Source organism: Podarcis raffonei, chromosome 13, assembly GCF_027172205.1.
Source record: "Podarcis raffonei isolate rPodRaf1 chromosome 13, rPodRaf1.pri, whole genome shotgun sequence".
In the NCBI taxonomy this organism is placed as follows: domain Eukaryota; kingdom Metazoa; phylum Chordata; class Lepidosauria; order Squamata; family Lacertidae; genus Podarcis; species Podarcis raffonei.
The window spans coordinates 32,978,747-32,998,332 of NC_070614.1; the positions used below are offsets into that span (position 1 = coordinate 32,978,747).

General features: G+C 42.3%; 2 protein-coding genes across 2 annotated transcripts; one reads left to right on the plus strand and one right to left on the minus strand.

Annotated features, from left to right (window-relative positions):
* Positions 1–370: 370 nt before the first annotated feature.
* LOC128398775 (vomeronasal type-2 receptor 26-like) lies at positions 371–13,446 on the minus strand. The gene is made up of 8 exons (XM_053360030.1): positions 13,412–13,446; positions 9,851–10,063; positions 6,303–6,594; positions 4,454–5,302; positions 3,051–3,278; positions 2,641–2,767; positions 873–1,754; positions 371–459 (listed from the first exon to the last, which is right to left on the minus strand). Exons 1-8 carry the CDS (start codon positions 13,444–13,446, stop codon positions 371–373), a joined length of 2,715 nt encoding a protein of 904 aa, XP_053216005.1.
* On the plus strand, positions 13,326–18,250 carry LOC128398777 (erythroblast NAD(P)(+)--arginine ADP-ribosyltransferase-like). The gene is made up of 4 exons (XM_053360031.1): positions 13,326–13,534; positions 15,173–15,887; positions 16,698–16,733; positions 18,237–18,250. Exons 1-4 carry the CDS (start codon positions 13,463–13,465, stop codon positions 18,248–18,250), a joined length of 837 nt encoding a protein of 278 aa, XP_053216006.1. The 5' UTR covers positions 13,326–13,462.
* Positions 18,251–19,586: the final 1,336 nt, after the last annotated feature.

Consider the following 19,586-nt stretch of genomic DNA (forward strand, 5'->3'; position numbering starts at 1 on the left):
CGCCTCCGCTAGCATCCATTTCGCCCAACGTTCGTGGCAAACCTGGAAGTAACTGGTGGGTTTGCCGCCGTTTGCACATGCGCATGCGCAGGAGTGGCAATTGCCGTTTGCACATGTGCAAAAGTAGGCAATCATTGCCCGCACCAGCACACAACAGCGCCTCTCCCAGTGACCCATTTCGACTTCCGGATGGGCCTACGGAACGGATTGTGGTTGTGAGCAAAGGTTCCACTGATAATTATTGTGTTTTCACATGCAGGGAAAGGTCCTGGCTGGGTTTCTATCCGAGGTCAAAAAACCTTGGTCAGTCTTGGGTACTGTGCATCCTGACCTTGTGGGGGTGTGGGGGGGTATTAATTGCTTTTCTACCTCAAGCAACAAAACGTGTTGGGGTGGCCCTGATTACAGCACAAGTCAGTTTCACGCTCATATACGTTCTGAAATGCATGCAGTGTTTGTTCTCGATGGATTTTCTCACTTTAGGGTTGCCATATTTCCAGAATTTCCCAAACATATCCGAAATATGGCAGTCGGCAGCAGTGTGCGGTTGGAAACCAGGAAAATGTCTGGGGAAATTTGGACGTATGGCAACCCATGTTGGCAGCGCCGTTTTTCCATAAAAATAGCTCAAAACCAGCAATTTTGTAAGCGATTTCACCCCAAAAGCTCAAAAACATTGCCAAAAAAGCTCAACAACTTTTCACTGTTTGAAATACGGCAACCCTATCTTATAGTACTTATCACTTCTTTGACCATGAAGGTTTTCCACAATGAACCACAGGATCTGCAGTCTTTGGAAATTGTTTCCCCAAACTATAAACAAATGGAGAAGAGAGGTGCATACGTATTTGTTGATTATTTTCTTCTTATTAGCTGCTCTCTGTTGTTAAGCTCTGGCCTCAGCACAATGATGTAGCATTTTGGGGTAAAAATGCAACCCAGTAAACCAGCACTGGAGCATAAGATGGAGAAGATCTCCACAGCCACCATGTATTTTCCTTTGGTGCTCAGGTAGGTTGGAACAAAGGACAACCAAACACTGCAAAACACCAACATGCTGAAAGTGATGAACTTAGCTTCATTGAAGCTGTCAGGTAACTTCCTGGCTAGGAAAGCCACAGTGAGGCTGACAACTGCAAGGAAGCCCATATAGCCCAGGATACAGTAAAACATGGAAGCTGATCCCTCATTACATTCTGCTAAAATTGCCCCACTCAGTGAATGCATGTCTGTATCTGGAAATGGTGGAGAAGTACTTAACCAAATCATACAAATGCCAGCTTGAATAAAGGAGCCAGAAAAGACAACTGAGTTCGTCAGCCTTTTCCCTACCCATTTCCTCATCCTGGCTCCTGGTTTGGTTGCCATGAATGCCAGAACCACAGTGATGGTCTTTGCCAACACTGAGGAAAGGGCCACAGAAAAGATTATGCCAAAAGTCATTTGCCGGAGAAGGCAGGTCACGTGTCCAGGCTGTCCAATGAAGAGCAAGGAGCAGAGGAAGCAAAGGAGGAGGGAGATAAGGAGGATGTAGGTGAGGGTTCGGTTGTTGGCTTTGACTATGGGAGTGTCCCTGTGCTTAATAAAAGTTCCAAGCACTAAAGAAGTGACCAAAGACAAAGAAGCAGCCAAAATAGCTAAGATGATCCCTAATGTTTCTTCGTAAGACAGGTAGCTTAGAACTTTGGGAATGCATTGATTTTGGTCAACATTCGGATGCTGATCTTCTGGACAATTTTCACAGACATCTACATCTGAAAACAGGAAGAGAAATATTTCAAGACTTTGTTTAACATCATCAAAATGAATAACTGAATTGGCAGTTGCTATATGACGTATAACCAATACAAACTAGATGTAAATGTAGATTGTATGTCTTTGACAGAGCTGCTGCCTTCGAAATGTTGTGTTACTGGTTTTTTTAAAAAAATAATATTTACAGAAAAAAATACATTATAAAAATGAATGTTATAATTTGAAGCATCTTTCATTAGCATTCTGATTTATTTAGCATAGATGATCTGCCTGGCTCTTTACAGAGCCCTGAGAGAAGGAAGGGTTTCTGCATTGACAAGTTTCCAGTATAAAATTCAAGATGGGGGAGTGGAATGTGGATGGCAGAGAGGGTAGGCATGAAAAAAATGTATAGTCCGCTGTTAACATACATTTGGGGTTATTTTCACATTTAGCGTCAAAGGCATCAGATCCTGAAATAGATCACTCTCAGGATCCCAGGTGTTTCATGTACCCTTATGTTCTAGATGCTGGTCCAGGACAAGGGTCTAAGTTTTCATTTTGATGCTATCTTCATTATCCCATTATGCAGCTACGGTCTCCACAGCGAATTAGTGGATTTCACTTATTATTGGTTCTGCATCCACCTTGAGTGCAAATTTCAGGCATAAGAGTCTGATCCAGATCAGGAAAGCAGCAGGAAGCAAAAGGTTAAACTCCCAACAACCCCACACCAGGGTTGCAATTTGTACTCCATCCCCAGACATACACCAGCAATTTGTGGAACAAAAAACTTGCACTCAAAGACAAGTTGTCTAATTAATAATAGCCTTGATACCACTCTAACAACCAGAATATTAGGTTATGCCATTTTTGTTTTTAACCAGTGTGCATTATTTCTCCTACCCTTCTGGCCAGAAATCATCCCTTCTGGACATGGAGCACAATCATAGCAGCAAAATTTCTCTCCCTCCTTCTCTTTCCTTCTGTAACCAGGATAGCAGTTGTCATTGCACACAGAAAGTGGCAGTTCCTGTCCATAAACAAAATGGTAATTAGCATCAAGAAAACAAATCTTGACGAGGTGTTTGTTTCATTGTGATCCAAGAACCTCACTGCTTTAATTAGTCCAATGCCAACATTATTGAGTTAACGCATCTCATGTTCTTTTACTTCTTTTACAAACAAGTGCAGGAGCTATGGTTTCACAACTGATACACAGCAGAAATCAAGCCTCAAGAAGACGACTGAATTGGCCCGAACTGAACTTTCTGCAATTATTTGGTAGATTAAAAACATTTGCAGCTGTGTCTTACGTGATTAAAGTTCCTATGCCAGACAATCTGGTCATCATTAATGATTAGTTCTTTGCCTGCAGGAGCTTCAGGTTCCAGTTGTCCAACTTTTACTCTAACAAAAGAGCTATTTGGGAAAGTCACCCAGTTTGTAACATCAAAACCAGCAACTAATTCTCTATTTTCATCAAACTGTATAGTGTCTCCAGCACTGTTGTTGAACAAAATGCTTCTCAAAAAGTGATTAATCTAGGATGAACAAGAAAATAAAGGAAGAACTTGTTGAAATCTTTACAGTGAAGTTTATATAAAGTCCTGGCTTAGCTAAACCTAAATTATTTTGCTAGAACACTGGCTTGAGATGAAAGTATGAACAACAGCATATATATATATATATATATATATATATATATATATATATATATAAATATATAATGCACAAATCATCTTTATTGGTTTCTTTTAATTTACATTCATAGAATTACATTATAACATGTCAGTTTTCCTATGGCTAAACATGTATTTCTAAATAATAATAATAAAGAAAATAAAAACAAAAACTTGTGCTTAATTGCTTGATTCATTCATATTCCTTTTATACTTGACTTCCCTGCCCTTCTTACTTGGGTCCTCAGTTTTTCTTATTTGAATGCCTCTCTTAACACGTCTATGAGTTTGTTTTCCTGTTTCTCCACTATATTTTAGTATTTTTTCTTACAGAAGTTATTCTAAACCAGTCAAAATTTCAATTTCCCCATGATAATATTTCAAATATTGTTTGAATATGTTCCAATCTTTTTAAAATTTTTGTTTTGTTTGATCTCTTATCTGCCCAGTCAACTTGCCCATCTCCGCGTACTCCATTAATTTGACCAAACAATCTTTTTTGGTCGGTAAACATTCCCTTTTCCAGTTCTGTGCAATCACAACTCTTGCTGTGGTGGTGGTGTACATGAATACTTTCTTTAAATCTTTTGGAATCTCATTTCCCACAATTCCCAAAGGAATGTTTCTGGGGTTTTTTTGGGGAATGAGATTTTAAACATCCTTTTTAATTCGTTATAAATTAGATCCCCAAACTCCCTCATCTTTCTGCATGTCCACCAAACGTGGTATGTTGTACCCACCACTTAACTGCATTTCCAACATTTATCTGAGGGTTTTTTTTTAATACATTAAGCCAAGTCTGCTTGGTGTTAGATACCATCTATAGAAAACCTTCATATAGTTTTCCTTAATTGTATTACAAGAACAACAGCAATTTGATCATTAAACTGACATTAGTTAAACACATTAACTTGGAAAATGTGTTAGCATGATTTTGGAGGATTTATTTTGTGCAGAGTTTGAGATCAGAGTTCCGTCCTTGTCTAGTTAATATTCTACCCTACTTCTTTTTAAAGTACAAATGTGTGTTCAGTTACCTCCCATGGCTGTATCTTCTGAAACATCAGCCTCTGTCCTTTTTTAAATCTCCTGTTTTTGGATCTGGATACATATGTGGCATGCAATGCATGTGCCACAGCATAGACAGAATTGTAGACATTGTAGCTATGGCCAATCATGTTCATTTCAAACAAAACTGCAGGGATGCTCTCCAGCTTCTCTTCCTCAGTGCAGACTTGACTGTACCCATCAGAATGTTTCAACCTACAGCCAAATGCTTGCTCCCAGAAATCATGGATGAACCCATCTTCTTTAGACCAGGAAGGTCTTACAATTTGAAGAAATGTTTGGAATCCTGGTGGCTCATTGGAGTGAACTGTGAAGGATAAAGCACCATGGAAGGGGGTTGTATCCCAAATCCTTTGAGCGGATAAAGAAGCAAATTCCCACTGAGATGTAACAACCCATACTTTACCCAGAGGTGGCAAGTCAGACATTTCTGCTGTAAACAACAGCATTCTCAAAACTTGCATAGCTGGAGGTTCTCCATATACGAGACAGACACTGACTTTCCTGTCCGTGAGGACTGGATATTGATCTAGCAGAGTTAGCAATGACTCTAACATTTCTTGCATGTAAGTTCGCTTTGGAGTTCTTAATATGAAAGCACAGCAGATGCCGTTCTGGGATAGCATGGGCATCACTGTCTGCAAAAAGTTTTCTCCATTGTCATCATCCACAGCAACGAGTCCAATCCAGGTCCATGCAAAATGCTTAAGTAAGCGGGCAATCCCTCTGTACTGGTAGGCTTCATTTGGGACCATCTGGTTCAAGAAAGGGAATAGTGTTTTGTCACCTTGGACTGGAGAAAATGATCCATAAGTTAGCTGAAAGAAATAGGTTAGAATCTTTCAGTTGCATTCCAAGAACATGTTTCCTTATTCGTTTTCAATCATCTATGCTCTGCTCTGCTACATAAAAGATAAAAACTGGCCTCTTTTTTTTAAAATGAAGGCTTGTTTATTTAAAGTACTTTCAGGGAAAAGCCCTCCCAACACAATTTATAAAAGATAAAACTGCAAAAATCCAGTTTGTATCAGGAGCAAATCAGCCGTAAATCACATGAAAGAAGTGAACTCTTTATTATGAGAAAAAACAGGATCTGCATAGCAGTGTCAGGCCTCATGAGCACAGCTACTCTTCTTTGGTAGGTCTTGCCCCTGTGAGACCTTCAGTTATGGAGAATGAAGGTCCCCGCCTTCCCAACACAGCTGCCTTTGCTTTTTATGTGTCTTGAAGAATACAAAATTCAGCCATTCAGGTCAGAATCTACAACTACAGATTGATAATTTTCTACTCCTTAAAGATCAACCTTGCATTTTGACAGTTACATTCCCTTTAACCACCAGCTAGGACCTCTGCTTTGGGAAGCCATTCCAGGGCTTTGATGCCATAAGAGAAAAGGAGCTTTGCCTCAGGTCCATCTGCTGCTCATCCTGCAATGAGGAGGCCTGAAACAGAGTCTCCAGTGTTGAATGCATTCTTCAAACAGGTTCAAGGAAGAAGGTGGTCCTTAAGGCTTCATGTAAATTTGTAAAATCCCGGGAGACAAAACTGATCCTTGTAACACCCATAGGTCCATGGGTTTGGAAGAGTGGTTTCCCAGCACCACCTTCTGTGACTGCTGCACCAGAAAAAACTGGGGATCATAAGGTCTGATTCCCCTCTGTTGTAATTCTGGTGTAGATCATCTACCAGAGTGACCAGGGTCATTTCAGTCACAATTCCAGGGAAATGAATAAACATCTTAATAATTAATTTTATCATTGGATGACTGGATTATGTGCCACAGTTGAGAAATATCCATAGCTTTTGCATATGGCCTACCTGTGGAGTCTTGTAGGTGGTATAGATGGTGGCCATATTGGCAGTGGTTTCAGAAACAAGCCCTCCAATGGCAGCAATTAAATGGTTCTGAGTATCACACTTGAAGTTGGGAACAAACCTATGTGGTGTGGAAAGCAGGCTGAGGGTGGCTTTAAAAGTTGTCTTTGCAACGTAGTAGCTGTTGAGGACATGGAAGCCCAAAGTGACATTTGGTAGGAGGCTGGGATTCTCATTGATCTCTTTTATGGCAAATGCCAAGGCCAAGATGTGCTGGTATTTCTTTGGCACTGAACTGCAATGAGAATTACTAGTGGTTTAGCCAAGCAATGTTTAAAAATGTACTTGAAGGCTTTTGCAGAACAGTAGAGTTGCGAACTTTTGATGTGCCTGCTTTAACTGTGCTTTTAATAGCTTTTTTGTCCTGTGGCAGCTGGCAGCTAACAATGCCATGGAAATAGTTACTTACTGTTTTCTATCTGTTTGAGGGCACTTAACTTACTACAATAGGAAGCTACACACCCACACACCCACACCCACCACGTAATTTCACAACTCCTTTTTTAATGTTCTGAAATTAATGAATAAATGGAGGAGACAGAGTTAGAGGAAGGAGTTGAGAGACCCTGGAAATAATTTAACTCAGCCTACTGCCCACTGCACATAAGATATTTGATTACAGTATCAGACAGCCTTTATTGTTAGGAGGTTTCGACTAGTATTCAGCCAAAAGTTTACTTCTCTACAAATTTGAGCCTGCCCTTTGAGCTACAGGGAATGAAAGCCTTTCAGATACTTGAAGTCAGCTGTCATGTTTCCCTATAATCTTCTCTTCTTCTGGCCAGAGGTGCCAACTTCAATAAGATATGAGCGGGGTGGGGTGGGGAGACAGGTATTTATCACATGATGCAGTGCACGCAAACCATTTGAATTTTTTCAATTATTTTTTTCAATTATTTTTGTGTTTGTTCCTATGCTTCAGGCTAAAAATACCCAGCTCTTTCAAGTGTTCCCAGCAAAACAGATGCTGGTTAGGAAAGGTCAGGAAGCCCTGTGTGGCTCAGAGTGGAGAGGAGGTGAGGCAAGTGAGAGGGATGGGGGGGGCAGTGTTCCAGGGAATGTGTGGAGAGGCAGGTCTCTAGTGGTGGTGCAGTGTTTTGTCTTTATCTTCATGATGCAATTCCCCCTTTGAAGCTAGCAACTAAGTATCCTCCCCACTTAGCAGGCCACCCCGTTGCTTCCCTTTTCTATGCAGATGATGCCGTCATCTTATCCAGAACAGCTGCGGACCTAGCAAATGCAGTTAATGCATTTATCGCCTATTGTAAGGCGGAAGCTCTTAATATTAATTATAAAAAATCGAAAGTCCTTCACTTCACTCGTTCCCGCAAACTCAAGCTGGAGCCGCTTAAGATCACAGGTGGCTACTTAGAAAAGGTAAAAGCCTTTAAATATCTAGGCTTAATATTCATTTATAATCTCTCCTGGACCACCCATCTACAATCTGCCTTTTTCGCCGCAACCACGACCTCCAATGCCATTGTCCGATTTTACCACCAGAAGGGCGGCAAACACCTTCCAGCAGCAATTCAAATATTTAATGCCAAAGTTGTTCCTAAATTATTATATGGCTGTGAAGTATGGACTACAGCAATATCAGGTAACTTGGATCACCCACTTCATATGTTTCTGAGATCTCTTTCCGGTGTCCCGAGATGCGTCTCAGGTGCAGCCCTACGACTTGAGTTCGCCCAGCCCTCAATTGTAAAACGAGCATGGTGTCGAGCCATTTCCTATAGCTCCCACCTACTAGCATCGGATGCTCGAATTAGAGGTGGTTTTTCCAATCTGATCCTAAGAGATATTCATAATTCCCCCTGGAAAACTACAATTAACCTCAAACTCCGCTCTCTTTTCAATCTGAATTGCAAAACTGTTCTTAAATTAGAGTGTATCAGTCCGGCGGCCCTACCTTCAATTAAAAAGAAGCTACAGCAACTTGACTTCTCTAACACAGCTGCCGATGCAAGAGGGCTGTGTTCAGGCCTAGCCCTAGCTATTCCTCCCCCTGAAGGAATCCCTCTATACTGCTTCACAATTTCTTCGGAGGCTAAGCGAAGGGCCTTTACCTGTGCCCGTCTCAACTGTTTTCCTACAGCAGTTCTGTCGGGTCGTTATTCCAGAGTCCCCATTGCAAACAGAACATGCACCTGTAATGACACGGCTCTGGAGACTATGGAACATGTAATGCTCTTCTGTCCCAACTGGACAGATGAAAGATCTCGGTTTTTAACTCCTCTCATGAACAAGCTTCATCTCCCAATCCAGCCCTGGATAGTGTCCCTTTTTTTGCAGGATTCTGACTGTTGGATTACCGAGATGACAGCTAACTTCCTGCTCAGTGTGATGAAGAGGAAAGCGGCACTAACTTCTTTTTTAACACCACAGCTGCAGTCGATACGCTGCACAATCGAACGAAGTTCCAAGTAGCTTTATTGTACAAGGACAATGGAGCTAGGACAAATCTGAGGAGCTGAAGGACCCCTTTAACGATCCTCCTCCAGCCTCAGCAGTTTTTTGTCTTTTTGTTTTTGTACTATCGGTCACTCGATGTTTTAAATCCCCTGTTGCTTCTGTTATCTCTTTTTTTTCTCTTTTTTTTCTTCTCCCCCCCCCCTTTAAGTATTTGCCCAGGACGATATCTACCTTTACCTCCCCACCCCCATTTTATGTTGTTATTTCTATGTATATCATGCTATGGCCACACGGCTAATGCAATAAAATCTATTGATTATAAGGCCTATGCAATAACCTCTCACCATCCTGTTTGCCCTCCTCTGGACACACTCCATTTCGTCAATGTTCTTAAAGTGCAAGAATGGTGCATCAAAGAGTAATTTGAGACAGGCTTTTCTGCATCAGCCCCTTAAAAATGCACAGGGTCTGTAAGAGAAATTCTTCATAAAATGTGCCAGATGGTAAAGGAAAAAAGCAGGAGAAATAAAATAAAATGACAGAACAAACTAAATGTCCCCTGGAACACTACTTTTCACCCTGAAGGCTAGACCAAGTGTTTCTCAAGTACCATAGTGCTTAAATGATTTTCTGCTCTCAGATATCAAGAGTGTAACATTTTTACAGAAGGAAAACGAAGGGAGAAAGTATTTCCTTACACCGGTTTGCCAATCATAGTCTGTCTTGGCTGTTCCTTGAAAAAGGGAGTCTCATAAAAGAAGAAGATGTGAGCAGCAATGTCACCAATAACAAGGTCTCCTGGGTGATAAAATTCATGAGGAATAGGGATTGGGTTGGTGTATATGCTGCAATTAATAGAATGTGCATTGTATATACTATGGCACAGCAGAAAAAGCAGCAACACGAGTGGCAGCGCCCTCTGGAAGGCAAAACATCCCCTCCATATGTGAAGCCCCATGTTTCCATCTATGAAATATTATCTGTCCTGCATCAGTTTTGTCAGGTTATAGAAGGAAAGACTGGCCAGTTAAGAGTCTCTTCTGCCTGCTGTAGTGCCTTTGTTTCCATTTTGTTACCTCCTGTCAGTCAATGCCTCAGCACAACAAATTATCTTCACCTTTTCACATTTTCCACTCAGGATGACTGGATGTTTAGGCTCAGTGCAGGTGCCTTTTGAAACAATTCTCACTGATAGCTTTGCACCTACAGATGTAATCAAATGTGCTTGAGTCACAGGTATGTATTTCTGTGTTATAGACCACGGGGGTATCAACTTGAAAAAATCAAGCCTGAAATATAAAGGGGAAAGGACCACACAAAATGCTGTCTACCCCTGGATTTGGTTCTAAACAACAGGCTTTTTTTAAATAGCATCCTTCAGGTGTGGATAATGTTGGCCTTGTGAATAATTTACTGACATCAGGTGGTCAACACGAGAACAGTAATTTTGACAATGATAGGGTACCTAATCAAATCTCCAGAGTTCTGGCCTTTGCTGTAGGATTCCTTCTCCACCTTCTGAAATTTTCTTCATTCAAATAGCATTTGGCTTGTCAGGTACAGGCTGCCACTGGTCAATTCAAGAGACAATATTGACCAGAGGAAAACTGTACCTGACAGGCCAAATGCTATTTGGGCAGCCCAAGTTGACTGGGGGTGATGGGAATTGCATCCTCCTACCTGGAGGGCCACAGGTAGGAGAGCCAACTTGGGCCCCAGGTTATGGGTGGCCAGTGGGTGTGACATCACATTACGACATGACATCATGACGTCACGCCTGCCCCCTGGCCTCGGAACCTGACTTCTGGTGCCACTGGAAGTCAGGTTCTGAGACCTTGCAAGACCTTGGAAGTTGTGTGTGTGGGGGCCCTGCAGTGTGGGTGCTGAGCATCCAGAACAAAAATATTGTGGGTGAAGCCCCTATAATTGGCGCCCCTGGCTACAGGATCCCTCACCTCTGCTTTAGAGCAACACTGGGAAATATAAAATTGTCAATAGACACAAACAACTTGGTGCTCCTTAGAACATTGCTGCCTGGGCTGAGGGAAAATGACTAAAGCATCCCAAATCAGTGGCAAGGTAAGGTGGTGGAAGAATGAGTGGGAAAGGTGGAGTCAGTGTCATTCCCATTCCTTAGGTGCCCCCTTTGATAGATTTCCTCCATCCCCTGTTATACTCAAATGGGCCAGCAATTCTTTAATAAACAAGTGCACGCAGGCCCAGCCCCCTGGCACTGACACTTGTTCCGGTATCTGAGTTTGCAAGCCACCATTTCAATGTCACACAATGTCCCTGACATAGTGTCACTGCAGGTATTTGTGAGAACTTGGCTGACGGTCCCCCCAAAGCTGGAACAGGCCTTGTATGCACATCTTGTTTGATCCCCTCCATTTTCTCCACACCATTCAGCTCTGCCCTGATTGTTTCTATGGCTGCCGTCTGTTAGCAGCTGTGATGCTTGCCAGTGGATGTTATTAAACAAAAGTGTGTGAGAGGCAGCAGTTGTGCCCAAGGAACCAAAGAGTTGCTGGACTACCACTCTCTTCATTCCTGAACATTTTGGCTGGGGCTAATGCAAGTCATAGTCCAGCAACATCTGGTCAGCCACAGTTTAGCTACTTCCACTGTAACTTTCTAGGGGGGAAATTTAGATCTCTACCTTGCCCTCCAATCCCCCCCCCCCCGGATAGAAATCAACAAAGGAAACAGAAGGAGGAGGAACGGGTAAGCATAATGGCTTAAGTGATAGTGGCAATCTGTCCATCTCAGTGACCGTTTTAAAATCACTACCCTCTATGCACCCCATGAGATGATGTGCTGATATGTTAACAGATTTGGAGGTGTTACCAGAGGCATGTGTGTGTGTGTGTGTGTGTAAGAGAGAGAGAGAGAGAGAGAGAGAGAGAGAGAGAAAGCATCCAATACATGCAAACATAGCAATCCTGTGTTGTGTTGTGTTGTGTTGTGGGATAAGGTAGGCCCCGGAAAATCAGTGTTAAAATCGCCACTCAAGAGAAATAACAAAGTCATGGACCAATAAATGACAAGAATAAATTTGTGATAAGGTACATGTAAAATGGAGGACTTAATATAATGCAGGCAACCCCAACCTTTGGCCCTCCAGATGTTTTGGACTACAATTCCCATCATCCCTGACCACTGGTCCTGTTAGCTAGGGATCATGGGAGTTGTAGGCCAAAACATCTGGAGGGCCGCAGGTTGGGGGCCTGATCTAATGCAATACAACTATATATGCCAACCAATGCATGATTTGTTTGTTTTTAAAAGTTCACTGACTGAGAAAGAAAACATGCAGGCAATATTCTACATCAAAGTGTGACGCAGCCTAAGGAGTTTAACTTGACACAGTGGAGAAATGATTAAGAATTACAAGTGTCAGAAATATATCCCATGAGCATGCACAGAGTGCACCTGCCTCCCCTATGTTTGTATTTAACAAGGTGATTCCACAACAGTAACTTCCGCCTGAAATGTAAACTTTTTATCGCCAGTGAACCACATGATACATGGAAACACAGCAATTCTTTTACCAAAATGCCAAAGGAGAAAACCTTTTAATTACTATTAAGGATACCACATTGCGTTCCCTTCGCTTCTACAAAAAATGGGGTACTTAGTGTGTCTGCAGTGCACCTAGATTGTGGCAGTCTTTGCCTATTAATGTTAAGCAGGCACCATCAGTAGTTTGTTTCAAAAGCCTATTTAAGACAATTCTGTTTATATAGCTCAACCACCAGTTATTGTGTATCAGTGTCAAGACGTTTACTAAGCATTCTGATGCTGGTTTATGGCTGTGATTCTTACCACCAAGATACTTTGTTTATTGTGCAGTGTATAAGCCTATATAAATAAATAAATCAGCAGATTTTTGAATATTCAATTTCCAAATTGATTGTGCCCCAATAAGGTGGGAGTTCATGAGTTTATATACTACGTTTTATTCCAATGTGACATGTCATATAACTTACCCTCTTCTGACTAGTTTGCCAGGGTGTCTGGATGAAAGAATGACAATGTATCGTTTATCAGGTCCAACAGATCACCAAACAGGTGAATTAACCTTTCCTAACTGGCATGCCCATATGAAGCTGACTATCTTAGTTAAATTGGAGAAATTGCATATTTTGTATACAGCTATTTGCTTTATGTATTTTGACCTGAATTTTGACCTATTATGGTCTTACGACCATAATAAAAGTATTGATGGACTGGCTAATTGAAAGAAATGGTTCGCTGCCTCACTACCATTTTGCTTGCATTAACTTGGAGTAGGCCTCAGCCATGATGGTGCAAAGGAGCCATTTTAGGGAGCAGCATCAAGTACTTCTGAAAACACGGACAAGCACATGGTCAGAGACCACTGAGATAATATACAATGTCCCCATGTCATGAGGAAGTGGCTTTATCAGCACACATGCTCTACCTATCTTGTAATCTTCCTAACGGCTCTAACTTGTGTCATATGAGCTGTACTGCAGCTTTATAGCACCATGAAGCTACATTTGGAAGGCAAAGAGGGAAGATCCTCATTTGTCACAATACTGTCCCTTCAGTTTGGGTCAGGATTTCCAGATAGGTGAAAGCCTCAAAGATATCCACTGCTCCAGTCAACTTACATTATCTGACACAGTTCTTGTACAACTGTGGACATACTGTGGGGCATCAGGATGGAGAACCCACAGCATGTTACATTTCTGCTAGTTGCTTTCATTGTGTCATCTGCTCAAGGGACTGCCGAGGTAAGTCCTATGTCCTTCCCTGCTTTGTGTGGCTATTGATGAACAAAGAATGACTAATTAGAGGAGGTGCAGAGAACCTTTGGCCCCTCATATGTTGCTGAACTACAACTTCCATCATTCCTGGCTACAGACCATATTTGCTTGGACTGATGGGAGTTGTAGTTCAGCAGCATCTGGAGGGCCAAAGATCCCCCACTCCTGAATTAGAGAAAGCTAGGCTTTCTCTAACCCAAGGGTGGCCCCAAGTTTGGAAGGAATCTACTGTGGTAAATCTTGGCAGTGCTAAGGAGATGGCTATGGGCACTTAGGCCTTGCAAGAAGGTCCATGGGTTCAGCAAAAGTTCCCTATATCTTGCCATTGGATTAATATGTGATCAAATGCTTGCTCTTCCAGAGTCTTATTCTGTTTTACTCACAACTGATTCTTAAAGATGGTGAAATTGAGAGACAAACAGAATTTAGAAAGAGAATGGAGTATGCAGTTGTGAGCTGTCTCAGCTTATATGTCCCACGCCTCTTTCTTTTTTCTTTTTGCATTATATGACTACTGACCAAACTAAGACAATAGCCTTTGTTTTGTTTTTTTGAAGCTGTCTGGGTGGTGTTGTTAGGAATGAGCAGGCTGTCTAACGGGACTTTTTTTCAAGTCAAATTCTCACCACCTATGCTGCTGTCATGCCCCCACTTTTCTCAGACAAGGGAGATATAGGAGTTGATAGTGGAGGGTGGATGAGAAGATGAGAAGTCTAACCTCAGCTGTACCTGGTGCGTCACACATCATTTCCTAATGGAATACACATCACCGTGCTGGATTACAAGCCCCTGATTCTTGGCAGGAAATTACATGCAGGGCACATAATTTGGAAAAACAGAGCAGCAGCAAGGTATCTCCTTGACTGTACATTATTTATTTGTTTAAAGCATTTGTATTGCTCCTTTAATCTGAAGATCTCCGGATGAAGTACACAACTTCAGTAAATTAATCAAATCACATCTATAAAACCCATAAAAATATATGGCCAAAGTATATCAGAGGTGAACCTCAACAGCAATCACAAAAAACCATGTTCCAAGCTGGTGTTTAACGGAATACAATGTAGACATCACCTGGATTTCAAGGGGTAGGGAGTTCCAAAGCTGAGGCAACACCACAGAGACCCGTCAATGTGTCTCCAAATATAATCTACAGTTCCTAAACATGATATGCATGCAAGACCTCTCCTTGGCTGTGTGTGATGTGTGATGTGCATTATTATCTTCCAGGGATCATGGGGCTTTTAATAATGCTGCATCCCATTAAGTAATGATATACAGAGCATGTAAATTACAAACAAGGAGAGGCTCAGGCTCCTGCTCTCCTCTGCATATTACCCTTTCCAAAGCCCATTTTGGGTTGGACCAGTCTCCTGCTCCTGATTCAAATGAGGCCAGCCTGTTTGAACATTTTAAGCTCATCCATTCTCTGCTTGAGGTGAGGCCACGTGGTGGAGGTGATTCACCATTCAGCCAACAATGCATAGGATGCAGCCTCTTGTCTGCATAATGGATTGGGAGCCTTGTGTTGTGAACAGCAAACTGTCATACATGTTTTCTGAGAGGCCATATGACTCACCTGATGCAATTATCAATTTGCTCCAGGCTGGCTCCAGTGAAATGTCAACAAATAGATCCCAACCGATATTGAACATGGCACATTACTCCCTCGATGACAAGTACGAAGGCTGCCTGGCGAGCATGCAGAGCATCCTGAAGTCTCTCATGCTAAGTGAGCTGAATATGTCTGAGATCTATAAGGAAGCATGGGAGGAAGGACTGTTTAATTGGCAGGAGAACCAGTCCAAGTTATACCCCAAGAATATGGAAGAGCTCTCTGAAGTGGCTATCTGGGCATACACTGGAGCATACCCTTCACTCTACAGGAAGTTCAATGCTGCCACCCGCACAGCAGGAAAAGGGCCTAAGGAATATGAGGCCTACCCTTTCAAGTCCCTGCATTTCCTCTTAACCCAGGCAACCCTGTCATTCAAACGAAAGGACCACAAATGTGTTAAGGTCTACAGGGGAACTGGTGTGAAGTTTTCCATCAATGACCTCTTCAGGTTTGGGCAGTTCACTTCCACATCAGAGAACTCGATTGTGGCTGAAGTGTTTCAGACTGTAACCTTTTTCAAATTGTTCACCTGCGAGGGGATTGATATAAGTAAGATGTCACTTTTGAAAGAAGAGGAGGTGTTGGTCCCTCCCTATGAGATTTTCAAGGTCACGTCAGTTGAAGACACCCCAGATGGCCAGACCGTAGATGCCAAGTCAGTGGGGACTTGCAGCTACCACAACTGTGCTTTTGAGGGGAAAGGTAACCAAATGGAAGTTACTGGTCTTTTCATTTTGTGGGGCACCAGTTCTAATTCCCCATCCCTCCCTGTCTGGGCTGGGTTTGGCGTAGTTGGGTGGGTGGGCAGAAGTAAATTTCATGAAGAAATTGGATGTGTTATTTTTTTTCTTCATCCAATACCATCCTAAATGGATGAAGGAAAAACATGTTTTCTTTTCTGTATAGGGTATATAATCAGTTCTAAAATCCTCCTCCCACTATGAACTAGACCAGAGGTTCCCACTTTTTTGGCCTACTACCCCCTTTTCAGAAATTGTTTTTCTAGTGGCCTCTGGAAATCTACCTTCTTTAAGCATTTAAAAGCTCATGGGGTGGGGCTGGTGTCACAGACCACCTGCCATTGGCCCAATAGGCAGGCAAGCCGTGATCTACATCCTGGGCCTGGATAAGGCCAAAAAGGGTTCACCCAAACCTCTCACCTCCAGCACGACCGCCAGATTCAGGGGAGGTATTGACCTGGTGGTTGGCATCAGGTAGGCAACAGATGAAACATGTATGAACAGTTTTTCAAAATTTTCTTATCTTCTTTCTTTATCCTTCCACAGCTCCCTTATTTTTATTCACCAACCTGAGGCTACTACCACCCCCACCGGATTGTTCTAGCACCCCTCAAGGGGCAGTATCACCCACTTTGGGAAACACTGAACTAGACAAATTGGAGAGACAGAAATACAGAATCTTGCCCCTTCTAAGGTTCTCAGACTATAAGATGGGAATTGGGAGAATGGTTGTTTAAAGGGGGAAAAATACTTCTCTCTCTCTATTCTATAGGTTGGGATAATAACCAAGCCTGTCCTGGACATCAAGGTACGTGACAGCCTGAGATGGAATTAAAACTTGGTGCTGGTGGTGGAGGGGATGACTAAAATGGATCTATATGGTGTGGTTTTTGGAATCCCTAGATTCCTTAGCACAAGAAAGGTTAGCCTGCAAAAGAAGATAGTTAGAGGTGGGGGCCATGGGGCCACATTCCTCCTGGGAAACCTTCTAGAGGCCGTATACCAGTGATGGGAGGGTTCAAGAGCATAAGTGGGCCGTGCTGCAATGGATGAGACTCTTACTTTTGTTCACTTGGCTCCATTCCAACCATGCAAAAAACTTGAGGTTTCTACACCCATAACCACACTTCTCGATCCTCCATCAGGCAAGCAAGAGGTACCAGCAGCCCAGTTCAAGTACACATTCCAGGAAGGCAAAAGCACTCATGAGCAGGGCTGGTGAGGAATGTGGCCCAGGGATGACTGGATAAAGAGATCCACAGAGTCACATTTGGCATGAGGGCCTCAGCTACAGTTCCTAGCATTCCCTGGGAAGAGAGATTAAACCTCTCTGGGAATTGTAGCTCTGGGTAGGGGATGGAAGTATCCTGACAACTATCAGCACCCCTAACAAACTACGCTTCACAAATTCCTTGGGGGAAGCCACAACTGTTCAAAATGGTATCACGGTGCTTAAGAATGTATGGTGTGAATGTGGCTTGTATCTTAACCCATGTTGTTCTTTTGTTAGAGGGATATGTCACGTTTCTCAAGAGCAGATTGCATTCTTCTTGTGTACTTGTGGAAATGCATCTCCACACTTTGCAATTCTAGAATCACAGAATTGTAGAGTCGGCTCCAAGGGTCATCTAGTCCAACTCCCTGCAATGCAGGAATCTCAACTAAAGCATCCATGACAGATGGCCATCCAACCTCTGCTTAGAAACCTCCAAGGAAGGAGGGCCTGCAAACTCCCAGTTTGTACTGTTCGACTCCTCTGAATCTTATGTTTATGACAAACACCACATTTCACAGTAGCTAGAGTTTTTTATTGGTTTTTCAAGGAAGGGTAAAGAATAACAGCAATAGTCTCCATTATCAAACTCACCATAAAAAACTCATGAAACCATTGTTTCAGGCAGCAGTCTCCAATCTTCCTCCTCCCTGCAGACTCTCTGCCATCAGATAGAGAGGGAGGAGGAGAGAAATAGTTTATAATAGTCCACACTTCATTGCTGAAGTCACTTACAGGCAGGTTAACAGCATATTCCTGTGCATTTTGCCCATTGTTTCCCTCAGGGCATTCCTCCATCATCAGGTTTTCTAATGCTCAATAAGTGCACCTTTATTTTCCACATTTGTTGCACACAATTCCCCCCTTTCTAAACATGTAGAATAGCTCTTGTCATGGAGCAAGAGCTACATTATTTTAGTTTGTAGGTGGACTAGCCACATTCTCTGCTAACCCTAAAGCTTTGCAATGTGAGACTGAAACCACATCAGGGTGTGCCCTACTAACTTTTGAATGCATCTTCTGTCTTTTCCTCCACAGTGCTGTATTTCTGAGACCTCATCATCCCAGTGATGTTAGGTTGTGGCCTGCCAAGAATTACGCTTTGCAAGAATCTCTGTGGCCTTTCCACATTGTCTATGTCTATATTTGTAGATGCAGGGTCAAGAATCTGAAGGAATGCTTGCCCCAAATGTTCCACAGCAATTTTATTTTCCCTTTTACAGGTAGCAAAATGTGGGGAGGGGAGAGATATTTCACCACTATTTGAGAATTGCAAAAAGAGGGCAAAGGGAGTGGGGGATGTAGGCCTTATTTGTGGCCAGTACTTTTTTTTCTAGAAAAATAGGTGCCAGTACTCACCATGAAGTTGTTGCAGTAAGTGTTACACTTTTTAACAAAAACAAAAAAAGAGAGGTGGCGGTACTGCGTACACTAGAGTACCCCCTGAAAATGCACTGCTTGTTGCAATGCCCCTCTGTATGGCTGGCAGCCAAATTTTTTCCCTCTGCCCCCCCCCAACATTCTCTGGGAATGAAAATACATGACAATGACTTATGTTTTCCCCTTGGGCCATGTGGCAAGTGGTGGAAATGTTCTCTCCCCCTAACCCCAGTTTCAACCCAGATAATTTTTGGCTGAGCCTTAATCTAAAGACATGTGCATAAATATTGAAGACCAGCTAAAGCAGATTAACGGCACAATCCTATATCTACATATCCTCTATATATATATAGTATATCTGTTTACAGAGGTAAATCCCATTGAGTTAAATGGAACTAAGCGGGTATAGAATTGTACATTGATTTTCTTCTTCTTTTCTTTTGCTTTGCATAATAATCTCCTGCACAGCTTGATTTTGGGGCTTCGATTTGTAAAACCACTTAATCAGATGTGTATGAAATAATTTTCTGAATTATCTGTCAGGGTTTTGATATAACCACATAATAAAAAGCACTTTTAAAGACAACTTAAACAGGTGTGATTTTTGGTCTCTGCAATTTGAAAATGCCTGTTGCTGCTATGCCTCTTAAAGGAGTAAAAAGTGTGAGAAGGGTTTTCCTTTGGAGGGTTTGCGGGGCATAATTCATAATCCCTACTGTTATCTCACTGGGATTTTCAGGAGGTAGATGTTTGCCTATGTTACAATTGCGGAAAAAAAAATACCTGGGCAACAAATAAAATAGAGCATTCGAAACTCTACAGTCAGAGGTATTTAACTCCATTTGGTGGTGGAGAAGAAAACAAGGCTTTTGCCAGTACTGAGGGAACAGACAGGTATACAGGGTAGAAAGGGAGAATTTTCCTCAATGAGATGTAGTAACTTGAGCTATCTCTCTGTTTGGAATTTTGCTTACTAAAAAGACCTACCTGGGTATACACAACCTGTCT